Source organism: Trametes versicolor (genome assembly GCF_000271585.1).
Source record: "Trametes versicolor FP-101664 SS1 unplaced genomic scaffold TRAVEscaffold_1, whole genome shotgun sequence".
In the NCBI taxonomy this organism is placed as follows: Eukaryota; Fungi; Basidiomycota; class Agaricomycetes; order Polyporales; family Polyporaceae; genus Trametes; species Trametes versicolor.
In genome coordinates, this window is record NW_007360321.1 from 2,311,590 (window position 1) to 2,336,205 (window position 24,616).

Here is a 24,616-nt window from a genome sequence, read left to right on the forward strand (position 1 = left end):
TGAGAGCCCGGTGTCAAGAAGGGGCTGCTGCCTCGGCCTGCGTAAACTCGCGGTGTGGCCGGCGTACGACGAGAAACGGCGTTGCGGAAGCTTGGCGAAGACGACGAGGACCCTGAGGTGCTTGCGTACGGCAGAGCTAGGACAGATGTGGATGGTTAAAGTGCGTATTCATCCCAGTTGGAGAGATATGACGGGAACGAGGACGGTATCTGGCCGGCACACGTAAATGCTGTGCGAGCCCCATGACGAAGGGGTCCGGAATGGCTGGCAGAACAGGGTCGCGTCTGGACCGGACGCCCACTGGATCACGGCGCAGCGCGTAGCCACCGCTAGTGCGAGGGAGGGAGGAGGGAGAGGCGCGGGACGCCGGGGAGGAGGGCGGCAGGCTGGCGGGCGCGCAGGCGAGGAGTGACGACATAACGGGATAGCCCTGAGCACGCGTGGGAGGTTGTTCCCAAGCAAGCGGGGCGACGGCGAACTGATTACGAGAAAAGGGCAGGACGAGCCGGGGAGGAGGGGCGAGGGCGGGGGTGGACTGGACAGGCGTGGGCAAAAGGGACGGAGGGGGGCACGGAGAGACGCGGCCGGGGGATCGGGCGAGGCTGAGGGGCGGGAGGGACGGTCGCTGGAGGGACGGCGGCGGAGAAAGGAGGAGGCGAGGGGGGAGAAGGCGAGCGGAGAGAGAATCGGAAGGATGGGTGGGGGTGGGTGAGATACGGCAGCGCAGCCCAAGAATAGCCGTGATGGACGTCCGAAAGCGGAACGGCGACTTGGAGGGGGAGGGGGTCGCCGGGGGCGTCGACGGCGCGCGGGCTCTAGTCGCGCACCGAGGCGGAAGCGGTGGGAGGAGGATGGAGGAGGAAATGCGGCCGCTCGAGGGCGCGCACGACCATGGCTTGCCTTATCCGGAGAGGCCGATCAAGATCTGGCGTGACCGCCGTGACGGTGCAGCGAGATTCAACTCCGGTCGCGCGTACGTGCCCAAGCTTCGCGCTCTTCTCCGCCCCGCCAGCTGCCCTCGCCTTAGACGCTCCCGCCCAAAGGACGAGATAAAACTGCCCTCGTCTGCGCCGCCATGTCCCCCTCCAGCCATCTCGCGCACCCCCGCCCCCGTCACTGACGGCCATGGCGACGCCCTACTACCAGCCTGCGTCCCCCTTCTGCTCCCGTCTCCCGCCCGATGTCATCCTTGCTATCGCCCTCGAGCTCGGCACTATCGACCCTCTCGGCCCACCGCGCCACCTGCCCCCGCTTTTTCTCGCCTGTCGCTACGTGCGCGACGTCCTCCTAGCGCACCGCAAGCTCCTCTTTGCACGCATATATCGGTGCAAGTTCGACACCCATGCTGCCGTTCGCCGCCTCGGGTCGAACGCCATCACCAACACCGCGCTCGCTTTCCAGCTTATAAAGCAGACCCTCGCCCTCAAGCGCATCCGCACGGGCGACCTGGACTCGTACACACTCACTGCAGACCTATGGACGGCGTACCTCATGTTCATGGAGAATGACGGTCGTAACTACAGCCACCTGATGGACTACGCCCACATCGACGTCTTAATTGAGCGCTTTATGGACTCTAAATTGTGGTCCCACCGGGAGTCCAACCTAGGGTGGCCAGTCGACAGCACCCCTAGTTCTCTCGTCGTCTGGATGCTCTGGTTCACCATGACCCCAGGTACGTGCTCGCCCACTGTATATTCTGGAATTGTGCCGGACCTGTACTTTCTAGACCGTCTCTCCGGGATGTCCTCTGAGCGCCGCGGCAAGTACATGGACCAGCTCCGTCCGTTCGCGCTAGTTCCCGCCATGTACTACCCCTTCCACGCACCGGACTCGCGCTTCGACCTACCCGACGAGGACGCGCTTCCCGAGCCGGGGGAGGATGCCACTCCGCTCGGCCTTGCTCCCACGTTCCGCGACCCCGACATGGTCATCGAAGAGGTCGTGCACTACATCCGCAAGGTGACCATCATGCCTCCCCTCATCGGCCTGGGAGCGAAGATGGTCTTCGTGATGCTCGCAGAGGCAGTTCCCTACGATCCCCCTTCCATGCTCCCTGTCGATCGTGCGCACGCGGACCCTGCCGACGGCGTCCGTCCTACACAAGCCGACTTCATCGAGTGGGCTTCTGTCCGGGGCGTCCAGCTGTACAAGCCGGGCTCGTGGGATTGGATACGCGGTTTGACTCCCGAGCAGCGTCTGCTGGAGACTGGCGTATCTTGGCGCAAGGACCTGAAAGCGATCAGTGCCAGCTGGGACAATGATTGGAACCGTCTGACGGGCTGCTACGACCCTCGCGGCTATCTGCCGCTCAAGGGTGTTGTCTACACTTTCGGTTCCATCGCCGGCATGTTCGCCGGACGCATGCAGGTACGCCACTCGTATCCAAGGTTTTTACACGTGCTAACCAATGGAACAGATACCGGACTTCTTTCGCTACCGCGACATCGTCCAGGCTGACCAAATGCCGGACCTTACGGATTTTCCGAAGGTCGCAGAGCAACCTGTTTTCGTTCGCTTTCGTGAGCACCACTGCATCGACCCGGAGATCCCCGTCCCGACGGGCAGCCTTCCTGGGGATCTCGGTGACAATGTCCAGAATGCTTATCTCCCGTATCCCTTCGACTACCGTCACGTCGGCAACACGCTCCGCGTCGAGATTCCGGGTACGCGCACAGTGGTCAAGTACGAAGACTACGTCGAGGGCAAGCCGAACTCGCACAACCCTGGCACGTGCGGGATGTGCATCGCCTCGCAAGAGGAAGAGGAGAGGCAGCTCCGTGCTCGCATCGATGCGTACCACCAGAGGGCAGCCCGCGCCGAAGCTGGCGTTGGCGAAGATCTTGCTGTCGACGACAACGAAGACGGAGACGCCATGGACGAGGATCCGGCCCCACGTTCCCGTCGCGTAAGCACGGCATCGCAGGACTCCGATGTTGACCTCTACTACGGCGACGAGAGCAACCCGCTCTTCCTGCGCGAGCTAAGATTGGAGCGCGACCGCGAGGCTGAGGCGATCGTCGACGAACTCATGTCGGAGGGCGTCCCGGACGACTACGAGGAGTATATCGAGAACGAGTGCAACGGGATACAGGATATCCTCATCACCGGCGAGGTACGTAGATCATGCAACCCGTGTCCACCCCTCGTGGCTCACCTCCGCTTCCGTTCGGACTCTGTAGGTCCTCCCGCACCACGGCGAGGCGTGGCACCACTACCGCTTCTACGGCCGCGTCCGCAAGTGGGACGGCCTCATCGTCCTAGTCCGCATTCCGACGGACCTGCCCACAAACATGAAGCAGATCTTCCGGGGCTACCTGATCGGCAACAAGAACTTTGTCGGATCATGGCGCATGTACAACGAGAACCTAAACGCTATTCCGCTCGAGGGACCGTTCGCGCTTAGCCGCATCGAAGTTCCGCCCGCTCGTCCCGCTGAACCCCACCCAGACGATCCTCCGCACCCGGCTGCCGTTGTTACGCCTGAGTCTACCGCTGTATGATTACGTCCGACCCCCATTGGCATTCGCTCACCTGTACGTTACGCTATAGTTTGTTCAATCTTGGTATGTTCCCGATATTAGTGCTCTCCCCCCATTGTATCATATCGTACACATCTTGAGTGGACGTTAGACGTACTCATCTACCTCTCCATATGCACACGCTCAATATGATACCCGCCCACCCGCGCTGTATACTGTATATTCGTTCACTTAGACGCGCGCGGCACGCCTCGCCGAGTCCGCGCGCAGCCGCGCCAAACACACTCGAAGTACCCCACCTCCCTCGCTGTTCGCCGATTGCCGTCTATTGCTGTTCGCGACCAAAATGGGACATAGACCACACCGCCGCGTGACGGCGCACACACCATCATCGCGGGACGCGCGGGATGCGATCCTCATTTCCATATGCATACAAGAATGGGCCGTCAAGCTTCATTTCCGGCCGCGAGGCGCGCCCCTGTGCATGTGTCCGCATCATGCCCCCGCGTACAGCCTATTATCGTTTGCGATCGCCCATCTCGCATCTGCCGGCTGCATCCCGAGGGCGGGCACGGGCACACCTCACGGGTGACAGCTGGGAGCAGCTGGACAGTGCGGAGGTGGCAGTAGGCTACCGACCCTCGGCTGCGCGGCTCGGGCACTCGGGGCTTGGCTGGAGCCAACTGGCTGGTGTTGTTTGTCGCGGTGTGAGGCACGGGCCGCGCTGCTTGGTGTTTGTTGCGCGCACACCATTGGACGTCGCCCCGAGCGGGCGCACCGGCATGCGCACCCGGCGGAGGCGTGTCCTCCCGCGCACGCCCGCGGCTCGATAGGGGCGGGTGTGTACGGCCTCATTTCGCTTGTGCTGGCGATCGGGAATCCGGCGGGGATGGGTGCGCTCTCGCACGGACATCAGGAGCAGCGCAGGGCGACGCCGGCGCGGTAGAGGTGAAGGAGGGTGCAGCGGGCGAACTTGGTGAGCGTCACGCCGCGCCTGAGGGTGTTTGGCCGACGGTCACAGTCTGAAGCGCGCCGATCAGAGCGATCGCGGGGTCGATTTGTGAGATCGTCCCGGACGGCCGGGTCGCGGATTGTCGTCCTTGTGAGCGCGGACCGGTTGATGCCCGCAGCGTGAGCGTGAGCGTCCTGCACGCCGTCCAGCCCTCGCCTGGCGCGAGCCGCAGCCCAGTGCACACCCTCGACGTCTTCAGCTTAGCCCTCAACGCTGCGGCGCTCAGCGTAGCTAGCTCGCCGGGAAAGGTGCTCCGCCGCGACCGTCCACCCCAGTCCCTGCCCCACGCACCGACCCCCGTTTACGCGCACAGCGGCAGCGCACGCGCCGGGCTCGCTTTCAACTCAGACAATGACGGACACAACCCTGCCAAGATCAGACTCAGGCTCTGACCGGAACTTGGAGCCCTCAGCAGCGGCGACGGCCGCCGCCGAGCCGCACACGCGATCGTCGGCGGCGCATTCGTCCTCGGGGGCCTCCGAACGCGAACGCGAGCGCATCGTGAGGATCTACGCCGGAAAGCTCTTTGATCCGCAGACGCTGCAGCTGCTGCCCCAGCGCGTGGTTGCCGTCTCGCCCGACACGGGGCTCGTGCTCGGAGTGGAGCCGTACGATGACGAGGACGTGCGCAGGGTAGACTTCTCCGCCGGCAACGAGGACGTGGTCGACCTGCGTGCCGCGACCGTCCTGCCCGGGTTCGTCGACGCCCATGTGCACAGTGAGTCGCGCCCCGTCGATTTAGGACTTTACGCTTCAGGGTTCGGACGCCATCTCCGCGTCTGGGCTAGGTGTTTTGACACCAGCATACTGGATACTTCATTCATTGGCGGAGAATCAGAGGAGGGCCTGGCAGTTGCTGACGTGCGGTTCTTGCAGTGTTCCTCCACCCCTATGCCGAGGTCAGCTGGGAAGACCAGTTGACAAAGGAGAGCCTGGTCGAGCGCACCGTGCGCGCAACAGTCCACGCGAAGCGCACGCTGATGGCAGGATACACTACCGTACGGTACGCACCCGAATCACATTGTCCTGCAGCCCTAGTCTAGGCCGCTAGTGCAACGGCAAACAGCCTGGACTGGCTTTCCCCGCAGTGCACAGCGACGATACTTACCTGGCTCGCCTTCGCAGGGATCTAGGCACCGAGGGCGCAGCCGATGCAGACATCCAGCTGAGGAAGTGTCTGTCGGGTCCGGCCCCGCTTATTCCGGGGCCCCGATATTTCTGCGCATCCCGTGCCCTCATCGCGAGCGGAAGCTACGGTGTGTCCCTGCGTCCCTTTGAGCGCTCGTGTTATGGCTGAGTCTCGGGCTGCGTGTGTCTTCGGGCCTAGGTCCGAAGAGCGCCCTGCACCTGCACCAGGACGGCGTCGAGGGCGTGACCGGGGCGGAGTTTGTTGACGGCGAAGCACAGTGCAGACGGGCGGTTCGCAAGCAGGTCGGGGCAGGCGCGGACTGGATCAAGGCACGTCGATCGCGCTCTCCGGTCCGTACACGTTGTCTAACATTGTCATTTGATTACCTAGCTGTACGCAGGTGAGTGGACGGTGGGCAGGAACAGCGAGGCAGCGGAGACTCACGAAGGAGCGTTTTGCCATTAGACTACCGCGTCCGGACCCGCATCGCAGATGTGTCGACGAAGATCGCGAGCGCCGATATCCAAACGTTTTCGAGCAGCGAGCTCCAGGTGCTTATTGGTACCGCGCGGCAGCTCGGCGTGAAGGTCGCGGCGCACGCGCAAAAGTGGCGCACGGAGCTGCTCCCCGAAAACGGTGGAGTGGACACGCTCGAGCACGGTAATGACCTTGGGGCTGGAGACGCGGTGATCGACGCGGTGAAACGGTCGCGCATCATCTGGGTGCCCACCTTGTCCGTGTTCTATTCGACCGACACGGAGAAGGCGCCGGGCGGACGCTGGGACCGCGCTGTGAACAATTTCCGCAGGGCGCTGGCGAAGGGTGTAACGAACATTGCATGTGGAGGGGACACGGGCCCGTTCCCGCATGGCGACAATGCATTGGAGATGAAGCTGATGGTACGTCTGGGTGCGGACTGGCGCCAAGTTCTCCGGTGGGCGACGGTCGGTGGCTGGCAATGCGTCCGGAGTGCGGCGTGGGAGGGTGAGGAGGGTGCGGCGCGACTCGAGAAGATCGCGGACTTGCAGGAGGCCGCAAGGGTGGTAGGGGACAACGAGGTGCCGTTCGGAGTTATCGCGAGGGGCTTCGCGGCGGACATCGTGGCGACTCGCGGAGACCTAGAGAACGATTTTGAGAGCGCGGTCGATAAGTCAAACATTACGTTTGTCATGAAGGGGGCGAAGGTGTTCAAACGAGACGGCCGCGAGCTTGTGTAGCAGCTTGTAACGATATACCGTAATATCGGTGCACTGGAAGGAAATTTATTGGTTAACAGATGCTGGATTCAATCCAGGACGAGAGAACACGGTCTGCGCAGTCCATGACCTCAAGCTCCCCGCTCCGTCCATGACAGGGCGGTTCCAAGCTTCCTGGGCTACTGACACGGTTTTGTGGATGTCCCGTTGATATCGGCCGTTTGAGCGGACGTGCTGGATTGGCGAAGTGTCCAATTTGTCCCAGTCGTACCACACACGACGCAACGTGGGCCGATACGCTTCTGATCGCTGTCAGCGGACTTCGCGCCCGAGCTGGTGCCATATGCTGCAGTCCATTGGAACAGTACTGGGCGTCGCAATGATGCCATGAGGCAGCTTCCGAAGCAGTTTGGTCGGGCATCTCAGGGTCTGTCCAGGTACACGTCAGACGCGGACGAGAAGGGACAGATTGCAGCACGGTGGGTAGTACGTACATTTGGAGGACCCTGACCCCCGGACGTGTCATGACGTCCAAGAAGTCTGCAGGCCTGTACATTCTTACACCGGGGTCGGCGCCGCCGTGGAAAGATGCGCCCACAAAGAATGTGTATATGGCAAGTCAGTACCGGCTAGTCGACGAAGCAGAACGCATGGTGCGGCGGGCGGCCGCCACGGCATAACAGCGAGGTAGGAAGTGCGGAGATAGGGAGCGCCTTCCGTTGAGAAACGGTGCCCCTTGAGAGTTTGACGCGAAGAGCGGGCGCGGCTCGAACTGTGGCGTTAACAAGCTTGGTACTTGCCTGTATGCGCCCTGCATATTGAACCGCAGGTTAGAGCGTCACTTGATACAACATGCCCTCACACCTTCTGTGTGCTTTCCACGCGCATGAGTGATGTTCCACAAAACGCAGCAACCGTTGAAACGCATTCATTCAGCCACCGCTTGTGCGGAAGGGTGAGAAGGTTTGCATGACGTGATAAATATAGCTTGCGCATAGAATGTGTGGAAGCAATGAGGGCCAACGCGGCGGCATTGTCAGGGGTGAGGCTGGAGTTACGATCTCAATTGAGCGCTTTATGTCACTCAACAAAGTTCGATGTGCAAGCGTTCATGGGCCTGCCAGGCACCCTACATCGGGGCGCTCCCTGCTCCATGAAGTTGCAACCACGCCAGCGGCGCGGCGACAGCTGCACGTGTAGTAGTTATAAATGACAGAACGTCAGAGATGACACTATCGGTCAGGTCTTTTGAGTCCAGGCAAGGGTCAGACGTGGGATCCTATTCGAGCGTTAAGCCACCGCGGGGGAACGACGCCAGATAGAACCAGGGAAGTGTGTGCAGTACGTACAAACGCGTCGCCGCTGCCGCGCTTCGTAGTGGTTCTCAGACATGCCAACAGCGAGTAGGCGTGCGGGATGAGGCTATCGGACAGGCTATGCGAGCGGACAAGATGCAGCATGAGAACGTCGTTACGTACCGGTATAAGGGGTCCCAGCCGCCATTAGTTTGTACCGACCAGGGACAAACTTATGCACGTCGTGGGCCTGGTAACGAGCGAGCTTAAACGCTCGGTTGTGAGCTGCCCCGCACTCTGATCGAGTCGGTAACACTCGGGTATTTGCCACCGAGTCCCCGATATGTGCAGCGCTATTCGAAGCGGGTCAGAACGTCGATGCGAGCCTAAGTGGGCTGGAATGCATCGTTACCTTAATGTGCGAGTATGGGGGTCAATCCAGTGCCGAGAAGCCACAAGCTACTGCGATTGTCGGGGGAGAGAAGGCGCGAACCTCGAGATCCCAACCTGCTTCCGCACCATGCTCGTCGTATGGCCGGCACCTTGTGCGAACCTAGTTGAAGGTAAGGCCCGTTTCGCGATGCTGGACCACGTAAAGCTGTGAGTAACATGGACCCGTTGTGGTGCGCACTTACAAAAATATTCATGCATGCCGTGCGTGTTGCAGAAACCCTCATCATGGAGAGTCGGATGAACCAACAGCGAGTCGAAACCACAGCCCGGCTAGTGGGCGCAAACTCGAGAGAGCGGTGGTTGGGCGAATCCGGATGTGCGGCGGATCAACGGACCGCGTGCTACCGTGGGAAACTGTGTGAAGCATTTTCTTGCAGCTCACGGGCGCTTCTTTCCACTCCCTTCTCCACCTCCTCACCTCCTTCGACTCCTTCGCCTTTTTCCGCCATGGGTACTCATCGTGTTCACCATGTGTTATTCTAGCCCCAACGCAATGCAATTGTGCCATCTCCCAGGGTTACGCCATCTCATTATGAGTGCATCTGTGCGTGAGCGGTTCATACCTACGCATACAGTGAGTTCTCGCTTGTAAGCTTCTCCCTTTGCCTTCCCATTATCTGTGTCGCCTTTCCTTAACCCACATACCAAGTCAAGTCCCTGCACGCTTTCCTACGTGTTGTGTCTGTTACGGTTGTGGAAAATTGACGCTCCTCGGCTGCCTTGCCTCTCTTCCCCGTCATGGGGACGAGGGGGTTCCAGGGCGTCGGGGAGTCTCGTCCCTGTAGAGTTGAGCGCGACCCTGGTCCCTGGTGACCGCCTTTCTTGGCCCTGCTCGTAGTTTTGGGACATACATCTTCGAAGTACTTGATGTAATGCGAACCCCGGAATCTATATTGCCTCCTTCGATACCCCCGATTTTGCGTGTGCTTCGCAGCCACGACTGGACCATGGACTGCATGCGACCGAGAACCAGAAGCTCCCGGTCGTCGAGGTAAATGTTACGTCTGTACGAGAAGCCAGGGCCGTACGGGTCACGCCTTCCACGCCCACCCCCCTTTGTCCCGGGCATCCAACCATCGAACATATGCGACGCATGCTCCAGCGGCGAGAAGGAGAACTCCGTCGAAGATAGCGACCTCGTTGTACCGATTCTTCAGGACGCCCATGTTGAATGCCATGCTTCCCGTAACACGCGCGCCCCGTTGGTGACTCCCCAGAATAAGACCCGCAACGGGCGCGCCGAACAGCGCTCCGAGCCCACGAATGAAGTATATGAACGCGTTCACGCTGGAGTAGTTCTGGACGCCGTACAGTTCCGTAATCGTGGTCGGCAGGAGCGCGTTATATCCCCCGGCAAGGATGCCGTAGAATACAACGAAGGCGAGGAAGCGCGCGCGGTCGGAGTCATACCACAGGGCGAAGACAGCGATACCGGATAGGATGACCTGGGGAGGCGTTGTGGGAGATTCAAAATACATAATAGGCACGACGGGCTTACGCTTAGGACCATGGTGTTCTGCCGTCCCACGCGATCCGCGAGAATCCCCATGCCTATGCGTGCTGCGCTGTTCACGGCGGTGTTTACAGCCAACAGGAGACTGCCCGTGGAGCTCGAGTACGAGAGGACGGACACGGAGTACGTGGTCAGGAAGTACACCGGCACCATATTGCCGGCCGCTTGAAGGAGGGCTCCAAGGGACTAAACGCAAGCAAGCTTCAGTTGACAAAAAAGCCCCGCGAATCTGGAGCCGTCCGTACCTGGAGAATGAAGGTTCCCCGTTTGATCATAGCCATACTGACACGAGTGCGCCCCGCGGCGTTCGCAGCGGCCCCGTGTTTCTTCGTCAGAACGCTTGAGATAGGGATGCCCAGCACAAAGTTCCACATGCCCAGGATCCGCAGAGCCCATCGGATCCCGAGACGAGTGAGCAAGGTGTGGAAGACTGGCGAGAGGACTAGACCACCGATACCGCTGCCGGCAAGCACAATTCCCATCGCCGCGCCGCGATTACGGTCGAAGTACGCGGGCGTGAGTGACATGATGGGAAAGTAATACATGCTGGAACCAATCCCGTAGAGCAGTCCTTGCGTCAAGTACAGTTGCCACAGCTGCGGTCGTCATGTCAGATTGCGCTGAACGAATATAGCTGATGTACCTCCGTAAGCACATACCTCAGTGCAGAAACTCGCCAACACTATGCCAACGCTCATGATGAATGCGCCGGTCAGGGAAATGAGCTTCACATTGTCAAATCTTCCGATCATTGGGTTCACAAAGATGCTTCCGCTCCAGGTCAGTCCGCTGCCGATGGTCCCAACAAGGGATACCAGAGCGTCCTGCCCTTCCGCACCCTTGATGTTTGTCTCAGGAGACGTGTAGAATTCCTATATATGAATGGTAAGCAGGACACTTGGATAGATACGCCGTTCGGACGAACCTGGAAGAGACCGTAGATTGAGTTGATACCGATGACATGGAAGGTCATCATGAAGCCTGCGAAGACGAGGAGGCACTGGTACGTCTGAGACGGCTGGGGATGTGTATCTTCGTCCTCCGCGCGCTGGATAGCTCTGGCGCTGTGATCCTCATCACTTCCATTATTCGCTTGATTCGTATGGCTGCGAATAGTGCGGAGAGATAGGGCATCCCCACCCCCATGAGTCAGTGAGGCCATGGCGGGAAGACGAGGTGCAGTTCAAATTCCACAGGGACAATACGCCAAGTGCTTGCCGCCGCAGGGACCACCCGGTCTCGCCCGTCAGGCGTCTGTCTTCACCCGCGCTGTCGGATCCTCGACGCTCTCTCGTTGAAATGTCCCTTCGACGGTCCTTCCTGTGTATACGTAAATGCAGGTTAGTCAGTAGTTTATGCGCGCAGGTCTGAAAACAACGGATCCCGCGTGCTCTTCTTGCTCGGAGATGTCAACACTACTGAGTACCATAGTAAGTCGGTGTTCTAATATTGCACAGGCTGCTCATTAACCTATACTATGGCGTCAGCTGCCGGGATCATCAGGTTGAATATCACAAGGCTGATTGACGTACTTATTCATCATGCGTACACATAAGTTCTATAGGACATACGTAGATGCGTTTAACTGCATTGGCGATCATACATGCTCGCTGGCTGTCCATTCATTAGCAGTCGACGAGGTGCAGTTTACACTCAGCGAGGTCGTTCGTGACCAGTGCGAATGCGCCGCGGGATCGCTCACTCAGACGCCACCGGACACAAATACGAGACAACAACTCCCCGCATTCGTCGATCACTGCAGCGATCCGCGGAAGCGCCCACCAATAGCAGCTACCTCCTCTCATACCGCCCTCCATACCGGACTACACGCTGCAGCTCTTGTGTACAAGATGTCAGAAGACCCTCAACAGAAGTACCCGGCGTACAAGCTCGGAGAGTATACGGTGGTCGGCGAGATAGCAGAGGGGACGTTTGGCAAGGTCAAAAGTCAGTCATACATTCCTTCATTTCGCCTCGTACAGCTCCTAATCGCAGCATGTACAGTGGCCGTCCATACAGTCACCGGCCAGAAGGTCGCCATGAAGTTCATATCAAAACAAGCTATTGCGAAGCATAGGACGAAGACGCGAGTACAACGCGAGGTGGAATACATGCGCACGCTCAGACACCCACATATCATCAAGCTGTACGTGCGAGCTCGTTGTCCCTGAGGTCGCAGAGCTCAGTTTCTCTCTAGATATGAAGTCATCTCGACCCCCACAGACATCATTATTGTACTCGAGTACGCAGGCGGCGAACTCTTCAACTATATCGTTGCGAACGGGCGCATGTCCGAACCTCAAGCGCGTCGGTTCTTCCAACAACTCATATCCGGCATTGAGTACAGCCACCATCTCAAGATAGTACATAGAGATCTGAAGCCCGAGAACGTCCTTCTCGACGACGACCTGAACGTCAAAATAGCTGACTTCGGCCTGTCGAACGAAATCAAGGACGGCGACTTCCTGAAGACGAGCTGCGGAAGCCCCAACTATGCCGCCCCCGAGGTCATCCGCGGCGGACTGTACACTGGCCCGGAAATCGACGTATGGAGTTGCGGCGTAATCCTGTATGTCATGCTCTGCGGCCGTTTGCCGTTTGAGGACGACGACGTGCAAACGCTGTTCACGAAGATCAGTCGTATGTATGCTCTTCGCTTGCACTGACTCGCCGCTGACAAGCTAGCAGAGGGCGTGTACCACCTGCCAGGATACCTCTCTACGGATGCGAAGGGCCTTATCAACGGCATGCTTGCTGTGGACCCGGTGAAGCGCATCACCGTCCCAGAGATCATGCAACACCCGTTCTTCACGATCGACCTTCCGAAGTACCTCAGCCCGCTCCCTCAACAAGGGCCCGTCCTGGGCACCTTGTCATCACTCGTCACCCCCCCAAAAGCTATCGACTTTGAGATCATCGAGGGCCTTGGCCGTATAGAAGACGACGTCGTCGAAGAGCTGGCATCGCGCATGGATGGCGTCGACAAGGAAGACGTGTGGGAGTGCTTGAGGCGCGATGACGGCCCTCAAGGCAACGCGGTGAAAGTTGCTTATATGCTTCTGCGGGATAAGCGGCGTGCGGGGCGGAGCTGTGAGTATATGCTTGCCAATAGGTATGGACATTTCGTGCTGACTGGAGATAGTGGCAGAGTTCGAGGAGCAAGAACGGGACGCCAAACTGGCCGTAATGGACGTACGTAGTCTCTCAACTCTTCACGAAGCAATGTAATTGAAGCCCGTTCCTAGCCTCGTCACCCACTGTCACCAAATGCGGTTTCTCCAGGAGGCGGTACCGACCTCGAGGAGAACCCGTTCGACTCGGAGTTCAACGACTACGACGACGACGACGAAGACGACGAGCTCGACTTCTCTACACCACTCACTGAAGCTGAGAGCAACAACTTCGCTGTCCTGAACTCTTCCCTTCCTGAACAGCTTCCCGAACCGCACCACCTCCAGTCATACGCGAACGCGAAGCGTGCGACACCGGTGAAGGAGAAGAAGCAGCATCGGACGAAGTGGCATTTCGGCATCCGGAGTCGGTCGCCGCCGATGGAAGTGATGCTCGAAATCTACCGCACGTTGAAGACGCTGGGCATGGAGTGGAAGGAGAAGGAGAACCTCGGCGGTCTCGGCGCGAGCGCTCTCTTGCAAGACAAGCGCAATGGCGACCGTGCGAAAATCGAGCGCGCGAGAGAGTACGACGGCTACGTTGACCTCCGTGCCGCCTCCTCCATCTACTTCATCGAAACCCGCGCGAGAGTCCAAGACGTTGTGGTAAGCTCGAGGCCTATTGTACCTACGCTCATATGCTCACTGGGTTATTCCCGTAGGTTCTCATGAATCTACAGCTGTACATGGTTGATCACATCAACTACCTCGTCGACTTCCACCACAAGAAGACGTACAAGGCCTCCGTCGAGGAAGGCGCTGGCAAATTCGACATGGCTCATCCTGATTATAACCTGTCGGAGACGGCGTCGGAATCAAGCCGTTCGGTGAAGGACCTTAACATGCGCGACGACGAGGTCGTTTCCCCATACATCTTCATGGACGTCGCATGTCGACTGATCCTCGAGCTCGCCGGCGGAGGTGGAGAGTAGTCTGGACTCGACTGGTCGCATCATGGTCTGGATCGTACGTGCTCGTGTGCTCTTCGCTGTTCGCTATATTATGCCTGTACTGCTTATTATCAGACCATCACTAGATGTCGTGCGCGGATGTAGCTCTTGGAATATCGGATTGATGTATCATTACCTTGCATAGGAAACAAAGAACACATTTGACATATGACGCATTGAGTCCCACAGCTCCAGACGACGATGACTCCACCGATGCGTATTGCAAGCCGATTAACAAGACGCGTACCAACTCTAGGACCGTCAGCTCACGCCCCACCGGAATCTGAACGTCCTGAATAAAGAAGGTACGATCTGCCGCGGTTGGCTCTACCGAAGCTGATGAACTGGTTCTGCAGTCCGCTCGCGCCGCCACATGTCATGGTGTGCGCCGCTCATGCGACCTACGGCTGGCCCCACGTCGTGGCTGTCACCAGCGATGGACGCGATAGCCTCATGGGTGCCATCGGCACGCTTCCGGCGGCGCATCCTTCTTTTGCTGCGTGATGATTGTCGTACTCGTGCTTCTGTCTCTGGCAAACCGGTCACAGAATTTGCGCAGACATTAATTAACTCGGTGATCGATACGTCCCCAGCGCCTCCTTCATTTCTCGGACGGCAGGCAATTCCGCGGACAGTTCCTCTCTGGATGCTCTTTACTCGGGCCTGCGAGATCTACGCACTTGCATCAATCCCGCTGCAGCTGCTCACCTGGACGCCATCGGATCCGCATGAAGAGGCACCACGCTCGGACAAATGCTCGACGGTCCAGGGGAACGCTCCAAACCGCTCCTTTCGGTGTGCAGTTCGGCCCACGTGTGTTCGCAACGTCGCTGTCAAAGGGATCGCGCAGCACGTCGGTGAGTGCTTCTTTCCGGAATGACTGCTCCTCTCTTCTCTCAGCCGTCCTGATAGGTCACGTCGGGCGACGCCCGCAACGCACGTCCAACAGATGGATGTGACGCCGTGCCATCCATACCCCGCAGGCTCCGCACGCACGACCGTGCATTCAGTGCAGCGCAGCGTCTGAGTCTGCGCGCCGAGAGAGAGCCAAACTGGTGGCCTGCTCGGACAGTGTGCCCGCTGAGGATGGCGGCGGCGTAGAGGGAATCCAACTCGGGGGTTCTGTTCTCGGGGGCTAATCACATTGATGTGACCATCGAGGAAGCCGTCCAGCTTTGCCCGCAAAGTGTCGCCTTCCCTGACAGTCCCGCGTGCGAACGCTGAGAACTCGCTCGATCTGGGCACCGGACACCCAAATCGGGCGGCGCGCCCTCCCCAATACGCACCTCGTCACGCCGGTCAAGTCCAACCCGCCACGGTATATAACCTTCTGTCGCTCCTTTTCTTTCCTCCTCTCATCCCCCACTATCCTTTCTTCCTTCGCCGACATGGACCAGACCTCGACTTCGCAACCGTTCGTTCCCCTCTTCGACCCCCTTCCCTCCTCAAGATCCTCCGCTTCCTCCATCTGGGCTCCTCAACCGCAGCCCTCGGATGTCGCCTGGTCAAAAGCCATCGACTCGTTCACTAGAGTCAACTTTGGTGGCGGCGCACCCGGAGCCCTCCGTTCGGACCCTCATTGTTCGTCCTCCTTCCCGGCGCCCAACGCTGGTGAAGACGTCTTTGGGCCCGTTGGCCTGGACGGCCAACGGCGCCAGTGCGTCGGCGCGATCGGTGATGGCCGAAAGAGGACTTCGCCCACCTACGATGAGCTCGTGAGTTGATTATATGCTGCATATATGCGCCGGTATTCACCTTTATCGTGTACAGCGCGTCGAGCAGCTGCTTCGTTCGCTGAACCTCAACTCTCCTGCCCCTGCCGCTCATGGCAACCGGTTCAAGAACGATTACTCCCACTCGCCCACCTCCCCCGATCTATCGCCCATCTCTACCACTTCTGCTCTCCTGACTCCGACTGACCTGAGTCCCGCCAAGACATTCGACCAAAAGACTCTGCCGCCGTTCGACTTCAGCGGTATGCACCGCCCGAGTGACAACAATTCCTTGATGTTCGAGACCGGGTATAGAATGCAAGATGGTGGCATGGGTCTTCAGAGCTCGTTCTACCCTCCGTCGCAGTCCTTCGGACCCGAAGCTGGATACTCCCCGGCGTTCGAGCCATTCTCGGACAACCCTTTCACTCACCCTTCGCGTGGACCGTCACTCTTTCCTTCGGCTGCTCCAGCTGATCGCCGCCGTATGGAGTCTGCGACGCTTCCTCCTCCGCTTTCGCCATCTTCCTGGGCTCAGCAGCGGCGGCCCTCTTCGGAGTGGCTGAGAGCGGACGAGGGAGCGGACCGGGGTCTTGCTTTCATCGGGGGCGATGCCTTGTTCCGTTCCCCGCAGACGCATTCGATTTCTTCTCATCGTTCGAGCTCCCAGGTTCACGAGGTCAGTTTGAATCTTGCGTCGCGTCTGCGTCGTTTCCTGATCAAGGTCATAGCCTATCAACTTCTTGTCGCTGTTGCACCCCTCTTCGACCCCGCCGTACGACTTGTTCGTTGGGCGCATCATCAAATCCTCAGACCAGCAAGCCTCCATCTTCCTGCAGCAGAAGCTCAAAGTCGCCGACGCCGAAGAGCGCGCTAAGATCGTAGACGCTATCTGTGCGAAAGGCTTTGAGATGATGGCTCACAGGTAAAATGTTTCGTGTGTCTAGGTCTGTTCGACGACTGATTCCTCGCGCACAGATTTGGCAACTGGGCTGTGCAGCGGTGTCTTGAAGCTACCTCTAGTGTCGACGAGAGGCGTAAGATCGTCACCTGTATGCGGTAAGTAGGCTGCTTACAACCGCTTATCTATGCTGACATACGTTTCGGCACAGGGGTCGCGTCGTTGACCTCGCGATGAACTGCTACGGGTGCCATGTCCTCCAGAAAGCGCTGGACTGCGAAGAGGAAGTTCGTTTGTTGATCGTCTCTGAACTACTCCTTGGAGACCCAGCACAGACGCTGGTGAACAAGCACGCGTCGCACGTCTGGAGCAAGGTATAGCATATCACATTTATCGCGGGTCTACGTTGCTGACGTTTTCGCAGATCATGGAGCTCACGTGGACGACTCCTGCACCTCCCATATTTGCGTAGTGAGTGTGATCGTGTGCATGCATGCCTCGCCGATCTGACTCCATCGACATTAAGCGTTAACAAATCCCTCAAAGGGAAGTGGGCGTCCTTGGCCTGCCATGAGACGGGCTCTTTAGTAGTTCAGGTATATCCCCTTACTATCATCTCAAGTAATCGAGCCTTTTGTTGATGTGTTTGTCCTCCAGCACGCATTCGAGAACCTTGAGGAATCCGCGAAAGACGGCATCGTCGATGAACTGCTAAACCAAGGCCCTAACGTCTTCGGTGAGGTGGCAAAGAACCAATGGGGTTCATACTGCGTCCAGCACAGTGAGTCGATATCCTAACGTTGGTACGTTGCCTCGGCTGATACATGTCACTCCTCGAAGTTCTCGAGCACGGCTCTCAGCGTCACCGGGACATGGCTATGAGCCATATCCTGGCCGGGTTGCTAGAGTATGCTACGAGTGAGCAGGGGATCAAATCCATCACCAAAGCTCTCAAGGAGGGCGGCAAAGATACACTCGACAGAGTTATCAGGAGAATGTGTGAGCCGGCGAAGAGGTATGTTTTCCTGATATACTCTTCGTTGCAGGTTCACTCACGTTCTGTCGATTCTGCAGTGCGCGAAGGGCCATGATCGTTGACCTTGCCTTGTCACCTACTGGCAGTCAGCTCATCGCTAGTGTTCTCCCGAATGTGAGTACTATGGAATATCTCGGCGAGCTTCTTCGTCTCATCACTGCTGCAGGCGGACAAGGACCAGCGTGCACTATTGTACGAATCCATTCGGGGACACATAGTCACTCTCCGTGGCTGCAAGACCGGCTCCAAGGTCATCTGGCTGTTGTGAGTGTTCATCTTATTCGTCTCACGTCGGTGTTATTGACCAGCCTCTAGTGACAGGATGGTACGGACGGTTTCATAACTTTTCCTGTGTCCGATACTGACTCTTCGTTCCAGCGCGCATATTACGGCTACTAGGCATCATTTCGTCTCGCAACATATCATCGGCATATCTTCAGGTATATCTCAAGTACAGCAATTCTCTCAACGCATTTCGCATCATCTTTCCGCGTCGCATACGCGGTCACACACAATCGCTCTCTGTCAATCCCCATATCCGCATGTTTCCCGTCGCAGATTTCGTTCCACCGTACGGGCTGTCAGCAGTCCTGACCCTCGCACCTATTTACATTTACGCAAGCATCGTTTCTTTATTGCTCCTTATTCGCATCATCTGCCATATCTCGCCTGCAACAGCCCCATACCCTCCTGCCCTTGCCCCTAGTCTATAATGCCTGTGCATCCAGCGTCGCAATGTCTGCCCCACACACATGTTTCAGTAGCTCGCTACCAAGTACTGTCTTTACGCCGAATTGCATCAAAGTCTCTGCGCAGACGACTACATCATAGACCCTGTCATTTTGGGCGGGAGCTACTGTGTTCGGCTTACTATTCCAGCGCCGAGGCTAGCAGGCCCCTCGCACTGGGGTCACCGCGACAGGGCTGGTATCGGAGAATTTATCTCGCAAGAAGACACTTGCACGCGTGGACCGAAGGTTATGCGTTCGGCGGGAAAGTCGAATGATAATCCTAGTGGAATGGTAGTGTATAATTGACTTTTCGGGATACAATACTGTGAGGTGGCCGTCAATGACTTTGTATGCACAAGGAACCGACGAAGACGTACTCTAGGGCAACCCCTCTCGCTGCTCACGAGGTGTAGAGCTCCTCCCGGATGTTGATGCCTGGTCGTCCACGGTTCGTTAGTAAAATGTACCATAGGACCGGGAGGGTGGGACTCACCGAGCTCCTCCCGGAGAGGCTTAAGCTCGTCAAGGTACGCCTGGTACTGTTGCTTGTTCTCAACCTTCTCCTTGATACCCTCGAAGACCCGGACTGCAGTCGCGTAGTCATTGACACGGCGGGCAGCGCGGACGGCCGCCTCGACGACAGAGGGGGCGGGGACGAGATCGTGCGCGAAGCAGTTGTTGAGGCCGCGCTGGACTTCGAAAAGGTCCTGGGCCGACTGGAAGAAGTTGACGTAACGCTCGTTGAACGACTCGAACGTCTCCTGTCCGTGTGCGCTGGACGACGCGCGGGCGAAAGCGGGGGCGACGCGGGTCGCGGCGGGGCGGGCGCGCAGGAGAGTGGCAGCGAGCTGAGCGCGGATCATCGTGGTGGGGGAGGAGGAGGGGGTGCGGGTGAACCGTGCGGCGAGGTTGTGGTCGTAAAGAAAGGCGGGCGGGCGTCGAGCAGCGAAGGCACGACCCGCCGCGACTCAGCCGAGGCCTCCGCCATCACGCCAGCCGGTTCAGTCCGACCCGCGCTCACTCCGTCCAGTCTCTCTTCGACGTCACCGCCGTCGGGCTCATGCACGAATATATTATCTGCGAGTATACTACGTCCACGAGAGCTGTTTGCTACGAGCTAGACGACCCTTGCGGACGAACGTGCAAAAAATCCGCATCGAGCGAAGGGGACGCCCGTAAGCTGAGTGTGGTCGTGTTTGTGCAAGCGGGGCGTCTTAAATTACATGGGGCTCGACGTTCTCACTGTCCATCCCCTCCATTCCTGCACATCTCTGCCCCCGCCCACTCCCCTCAACGCATACAGCAATGGATGACGGTACGTCCTCAGCATCAGCCGCCCCGCCACCGACGACGACCACGAGCCCGTTCCTTGCATCCTCGACTGTTTCCCCGTCCCGCATGCGCGCCCACCAGTTGCATGCATCGCGCCGGTTTTGCGTACCGCCATAGCAGCAGCAGCCCCGGCCGTCAGCTCGCAGATGTCGCCTTCAGCATCCGCGCGGCTCCTGTGCTTCATTTCGTTTCGCTCGGCTTGCCGTCCGTTGGCTGAAGGCCTTCACTCGCCGGCGCGTACTGCTCTCTTCAGTGTCCACGTCGACGCGCCCTTTTCGGCTTCACCATCACTTTCGCCGCGCTTCGCACGTGTCTCCGCCAGTTCTTCTCCCCGCCTGGTGGTGTGCCTTCTGTTCTTTCGCGTCGCCGCTCCCTCCCTCCAGCATGCCCGTCCTCGACACCAGTAACACGACCTGACTACATTTCCACCCCTTCCCTGTCTCCCTCTGTACTCAGCCTGGCAGTCCCAAGATATGGCTCCTCCCACCAACGGAGGCGGCATCAGCATCCCCACCACCGACTCGGCTATCTCGAACGGCGGTGGCACTCAGGAAGAGCAGTCCTGGAATGACAGGCGCTCCCCTCCCCGTGGGGCTGAACCTCCCCGTCGTTCCAGCAGGAGCCGCAGCCCTATAAGGAACCCGGACAGGTGCGCCACAATTTTAGTCCGCTCGTACCATACATGCGCTCACGACCATCTCTTCTAGGGACAACGGTGGTGGCGGAGGCGGCGGCGGAGGCGGTGGTGGTGGCAACAACCCCGGAAACAACTTGCATGTTTCTGGCTTGAGCCACAAGGTCGACACGCGTGACCTCGAGGCGGCTTTCGCTAAGTCGGGTCGGGTACGTTCTTCCCTCCATCTTGATGTATGCTTTGTATTGACAGATGAATCAGGTCAAGAAGGCTCAAGTGATGTATGATCCTCACTCGCGCGAGTCGCGCGGGTTTGGGTTTGTGACCATGGAGTCTGCTGAAGAGGCAGACGCTGCCATCGCTGCCATGAATGGTGCTGAACTGATGGGCAAGGCGATTTCAGTAGAAAAGGTCAGCACGATTCATCATCTCACGTTAGCTCACCTATCAATCACACTTCGGTTCAGGCGCGTCGCGGCCGTGCACGGACCCCTACCCCCGGCCGCTACTACGGCCCGCCGAAGAGGAATGAACGTGAGCACACTTGCGGCACAAGTGGTCCGCGCCTAGCTGACACGACCAGTTTCAGACGAACGCCCGTATGACCCGAGGCCGTACGACAGCCGCTACTCTCGCGGAGGCGACGAACCCCGCCGCCGTCCCCGCTACGAAGAGGACTACCGCGGTGGCGGTGGTGGCGGAGGACGCGACTACGAGCGTGGCGGCGGAGGTGGTGGCGGCTACGGTCGCGACTATGAACGTGGCGGAGGCGGCGCTGGTGGTGGAGGTGGTGGTGGCGGCTATGGTCGCGACTATGACCGTGGTAGCCGCTACGACGACCGCCGTTACTGAGCGTGCGTGGCTTGCGATCCTTCCAGGTCTATATGCCATGCAGTGGGTTATGATATGGGACTGTCGTCTATTCGTGTGAGATGCAGCGAAAATGCCTGTCTGTGCCTTCCTCTGTGTATGCGGTCCTCTGCCTGTCGGTTTCGGTCCTACTTGTACTGTCGTTATATATTGTGCCAGTCTATTGACTGGTGCTTCACAGCTGTACCCTATTTTGAGACTGCGGATGAGGCCCCGGCACTCCCGATACCTATCTCGACAACGAAACTCTCCCTTCCGCGTCGCCTCATCTCTTCCACCACCTCGCCCACCTTCTCGAACTCTGACCATTCCCTGGTATCGGGGTTCCCTGTCTGAGGAATAGGTTCCACGAAGCGTAGCCTGAGCGCGAGCCACTGCATGCTCTTCACGCGGGAGACGAAGTCTTCGATGTCCTCCCTGGAGCCCTCGCAGTATATCACCCCAGGATAGCCCACCTTGGCGAACCCCGTCAAGGAGAGCTCGTGCGACCATTGTGATAGAGAGCGTCGCTTCTGAGGGGACTTGAGGTGGTGCGACGTGAAGAGGGCGTGGTATCGCGGGCTGGAAGTGGGTGGTGGGGCAGAAGCTGGCTCGGTGGAGGTGGATTTATCAGAAGGCACCACTGTCCGTTGGGTGCCCGAGTCCGCGTGTAGCCGCGGTAGGAGGTGAGTGGATATCAACTCGTAGAGAGTGTATCTGTTCCCATCTGTCAGTGGTTTTACTGCGCAGACAGCGCGCGGAGACGCACTCACTACCTGTAACTTCTTCTATTGCTTCGGCGACCACAGCTTGCCACCGCTCTTGTTCTGCCCGCCCCAAATTATCGCCCTTGACCGAGACGACAGGCGTGACTCCCTCCTCCTTGTACCCAGGCAGCAGCTGAACTCCGAACCAGACGTCGCTGTCTTCTGCCTTCACTTCGAATTGAACGGCATGGTCCACAAGGGGAAGCTCGGCGTCCGGGTCAAAAGAGTAAGTCTCGAGCAGTGTTTCCCAGACGGGCGATGCCTCTGTAAAAGAGAGGATTTCTCCGGGGAGAAGAGAGCACTTGAGAAGATGCAGTTCTTCGAGGATGTCGCGAGCAGAGGCCATGGTGGTCCACTTTGCGCTGCCTGTGCGGTAACTGTGGCGCATTCATAAGTCCGGTACAGCCGGACCGGTGGCCGATGCGGGGTAATTCTGAGACTCGGGCTCGGAGCGAGCTTGGCCGGCGAGCGCTGCGTCCATGTACGGATTCAGGAGTTCTTAATTATGCACTCGGGTAAGGCGCGGCGCAGTCAGCTCCCATCTAACTCTCGTGGACGCCGGTTTACCTCCGTATCCAACCCACGAAGTCGAAACCGGGTTGGGAACCTTTGACTCGTAGTAGAACTCTCGACATGAATGTCCCTCCTGCCAATGTACCCCCGCAGGTAAGGCTCCTAACGGAAGACATCCTCCTGTTTAACGGCTTTGCTATGAAAGGCCCTACCTCCCTGGCTGCGAGGTGCACTCGCCGACATGCGCATGCGTTACCCCAATGACGCACTCGACGTCGTGGCGCAACAGCAACTGAATCCCAGCACCGGGGGCGTCGTGACCGTGTTTCGCATGGTGTGCGGCGACTGTCCAGGAAAAGTACGTACTTGTAATCTGCTCTATCAGCGAAGTTTGACAGGAAGATCTCAGCTGTACATCCCGGGACCTGGAGACACACTGTCCAACTTCGAAATCCACCTGAAGAACCGCAACCATCGCGGCCGAGTACAGTTTAGAAGCCAGCCACGCCGATCGCTACTCTGACTACTGCTGATAATGTGTATTCGTACTCGTCTTTCTGCTGTGATCGCGCTTGATGGAACTTGGTTAAGCCTGGCCATTGGAGGGTGTCTTGACTAAATGAAGGCAACTAACCGTACCAACGGTTGGTCCTCGATCGGATGCCGGCCAGAATAGTGTCGGTTTTTGATAGCGGGAAGAGCCTTCCATGCCCGCTCGGATTATGCACTTTCGGTCTCTAGGGTCCCAGTACAACCCTCGTGGATACGGCGGGATGTGAAATGACGAACTAGGACGGTTACCGGATTGGGATGCGGGGAGTTTTCCCACGGGTGCTAATCACAGATCCCGTATCCCAGTGGTCCAGTCCATTGTGTTCATACCAGTAGTACTACTGCGTCCTCGTCCTGTACTTCTACCACTCTTGCGGCCTCGTCTAAGCTTATTGGAAACACTTGGTCATGGCTTCAGACGGCGCCACGAACAGTACGTGCCCGCGTACGGCGGAGAAAGGTCCATCCTGACGACCGCAGACGAAAGGCTCCTAGCCGCAGCGCGGTCCGATAACGAGGACATGCTCCTCGAGGTCTTCGACGAGGGAAAGTTCGACATCAATGCTCAGGATGGGTGCGTAACATCCTTCCGATTCCATGTATTCCAACTGATTGGCTTGTATCGCGACAGGCTTGGCAACACTGGTGCGCCTCTTTATTCTGCCACCGTCGCGTGCAGCCATTAGCGGAGCGGCGAGCTTACGATGAGTGTCAATCTGCAGCCCTTCATTATGCGTACGTATGTCATGTAGTGCTTCTCGTGAACATGGCCAGGTACTGATGTGTACTGCGGTCGATTATAGCGCGTCGAATGGGTACCTTGAGATATTGGAACATATACTTGAACATGAAGACTGCGACGTCGACCCGCAGAACCGCATGGAGAAGGCGACACCTCTCCACCTCGCACTGCGCATCGAAGACCAGGATTTGAGAACAGCCGTCGTCTCGAGTCTCCTGGAGGCCGGTGCGGATACGAGGTAAGCCGGACCCATCCAGGTGCATAGCTATCAATCTCGAGACGCGACCCCCTTTTCAGGATAAAGGACAAGAACGGGGAGACCGTGTTTGATCTGGTCTCACCCGAAGACACTGAGATCCGCACGTTGCTTCGGAAATCTCAGGCGCAGGCAAGCATCTCGAAGGACGATGTGGCCGATGGTGCGGTCCCCTGCTATGCTGCCCACATTGTCCGCTTACGCGAAGCTATGCAGATGACGACGATGACGAGGGGGAATATTCCGGCTCTGGGTCGGACGAGGAGTAACTTATCATGGACAGCACTGCACGATCATAAACACAAGAATGTAATCTCACAGAACACAGGACACAAGACCTCTAAAGGCTTGCCATACTCTAGTCGATCACTTAAGACCAGCTGTTCTGCGT

The 24,616-nt window shown here is 58.3% G+C and overlaps 9 protein-coding genes across 9 annotated transcripts; 6 read left to right on the top strand and 3 right to left on the bottom strand.

The window, feature by feature from the left end:
* Window positions 1-1,125: 1,125 nt before the first annotated feature.
* TRAVEDRAFT_16534 (uncharacterized protein) lies at window positions 1,126-6,840 on the top strand (the record flags this gene model as incomplete). The annotated part of the gene is made up of 12 exons (XM_008033548.1): window positions 1,126-1,675; window positions 1,730-2,370; window positions 2,420-3,115; window positions 3,183-3,497; window positions 3,553-3,566; window positions 4,613-4,758; window positions 4,808-5,212; window positions 5,371-5,497; window positions 5,620-5,750; window positions 5,822-5,973; window positions 6,014-6,023; window positions 6,116-6,840. 12 exons carry the CDS (start codon window positions 1,126-1,128, stop codon window positions 6,838-6,840), a joined length of 3,912 nt encoding a protein of 1,303 aa, XP_008031739.1.
* A 2,758-nt stretch (window positions 6,841-9,598) lies between these two features.
* TRAVEDRAFT_109158 (MFS general substrate transporter) lies at window positions 9,599-11,242 on the bottom strand (the record flags this gene model as incomplete). Its single annotated transcript, XM_008034736.1, has 5 exons — window positions 9,599-10,012; window positions 10,066-10,266; window positions 10,368-10,676; window positions 10,740-10,952; window positions 11,006-11,242. 5 exons carry the CDS (start codon window positions 11,240-11,242, stop codon window positions 9,599-9,601), a joined length of 1,374 nt encoding a protein of 457 aa, XP_008032927.1.
* Window positions 11,243-11,872: 630 nt separating this feature from the next.
* Window positions 11,873-14,366, top strand: TRAVEDRAFT_62051 (CAMK/CAMKL/AMPK protein kinase). Its single transcript, XM_008034271.1, has 7 exons — window positions 11,873-12,027; window positions 12,085-12,226; window positions 12,278-12,720; window positions 12,769-13,170; window positions 13,223-13,272; window positions 13,326-13,856; window positions 13,913-14,366. Exons 1-7 carry the CDS (start codon window positions 11,931-11,933, stop codon window positions 14,180-14,182), a joined length of 1,935 nt encoding a protein of 644 aa, XP_008032462.1. The 5' UTR covers window positions 11,873-11,930; the 3' UTR covers window positions 14,183-14,366.
* Window positions 14,367-14,865: 499 nt separating this feature from the next.
* Window positions 14,866-15,617, top strand: TRAVEDRAFT_55393 (uncharacterized protein). The gene is made up of 3 exons (XM_008034189.1): window positions 14,866-15,057; window positions 15,113-15,518; window positions 15,598-15,617. Exons 1-2 carry the CDS (start codon window positions 14,929-14,931, stop codon window positions 15,299-15,301), a joined length of 318 nt encoding a protein of 105 aa, XP_008032380.1. The 5' UTR covers window positions 14,866-14,928; the 3' UTR covers window positions 15,302-15,518; window positions 15,598-15,617.
* TRAVEDRAFT_41891 (ARM repeat-containing protein) lies at window positions 15,589-18,248 on the top strand (the record flags this gene model as incomplete). Its single annotated transcript, XM_008033968.1, has 13 exons — window positions 15,589-15,915; window positions 15,971-16,591; window positions 16,644-16,837; window positions 16,891-16,971; window positions 17,025-17,187; window positions 17,238-17,284; window positions 17,340-17,409; window positions 17,471-17,594; window positions 17,654-17,828; window positions 17,888-17,963; window positions 18,016-18,113; window positions 18,165-18,174; window positions 18,228-18,248. 13 exons carry the CDS (start codon window positions 15,589-15,591, stop codon window positions 18,246-18,248), a joined length of 2,007 nt encoding a protein of 668 aa, XP_008032159.1.
* A 732-nt stretch (window positions 18,249-18,980) lies between these two features.
* Window positions 18,981-19,443, bottom strand: TRAVEDRAFT_33262 (COX5A-domain-containing protein; the record flags this gene model as incomplete). The annotated part of the gene is made up of 2 exons (XM_008033787.1): window positions 18,981-19,015; window positions 19,074-19,443. The coding sequence occupies 2 exons, from the start codon at window positions 19,441-19,443 to the stop codon at window positions 18,981-18,983; spliced, it is 405 nt and encodes a 134-aa protein (XP_008031978.1).
* A 1,225-nt stretch (window positions 19,444-20,668) lies between these two features.
* TRAVEDRAFT_108807 (uncharacterized protein) lies at window positions 20,669-21,116 on the top strand (the record flags this gene model as incomplete). The annotated part of the gene is made up of 2 exons (XM_008034737.1): window positions 20,669-20,755; window positions 20,808-21,116. Coding segments are annotated over 2 exons (396 nt in total), but the record flags the coding sequence as incomplete, so codon positions are not given.
* A 488-nt stretch (window positions 21,117-21,604) lies between these two features.
* TRAVEDRAFT_41894 (uncharacterized protein) lies at window positions 21,605-22,508 on the bottom strand (the record flags this gene model as incomplete). The annotated part of the gene is made up of 2 exons (XM_008033969.1): window positions 21,605-22,112; window positions 22,165-22,508. 2 exons carry the CDS (start codon window positions 22,506-22,508, stop codon window positions 21,605-21,607), a joined length of 852 nt encoding a protein of 283 aa, XP_008032160.1.
* Window positions 22,509-23,635: 1,127 nt separating this feature from the next.
* TRAVEDRAFT_41895 (ankyrin) lies at window positions 23,636-24,494 on the top strand (the record flags this gene model as incomplete). The annotated part of the gene is made up of 7 exons (XM_008033970.1): window positions 23,636-23,660; window positions 23,708-23,801; window positions 23,859-23,872; window positions 23,950-23,962; window positions 24,031-24,207; window positions 24,267-24,388; window positions 24,442-24,494. The coding sequence occupies 7 exons, from the start codon at window positions 23,636-23,638 to the stop codon at window positions 24,492-24,494; spliced, it is 498 nt and encodes a 165-aa protein (XP_008032161.1).
* Between the last annotated feature and the right edge of the window lie 122 nt (window positions 24,495-24,616).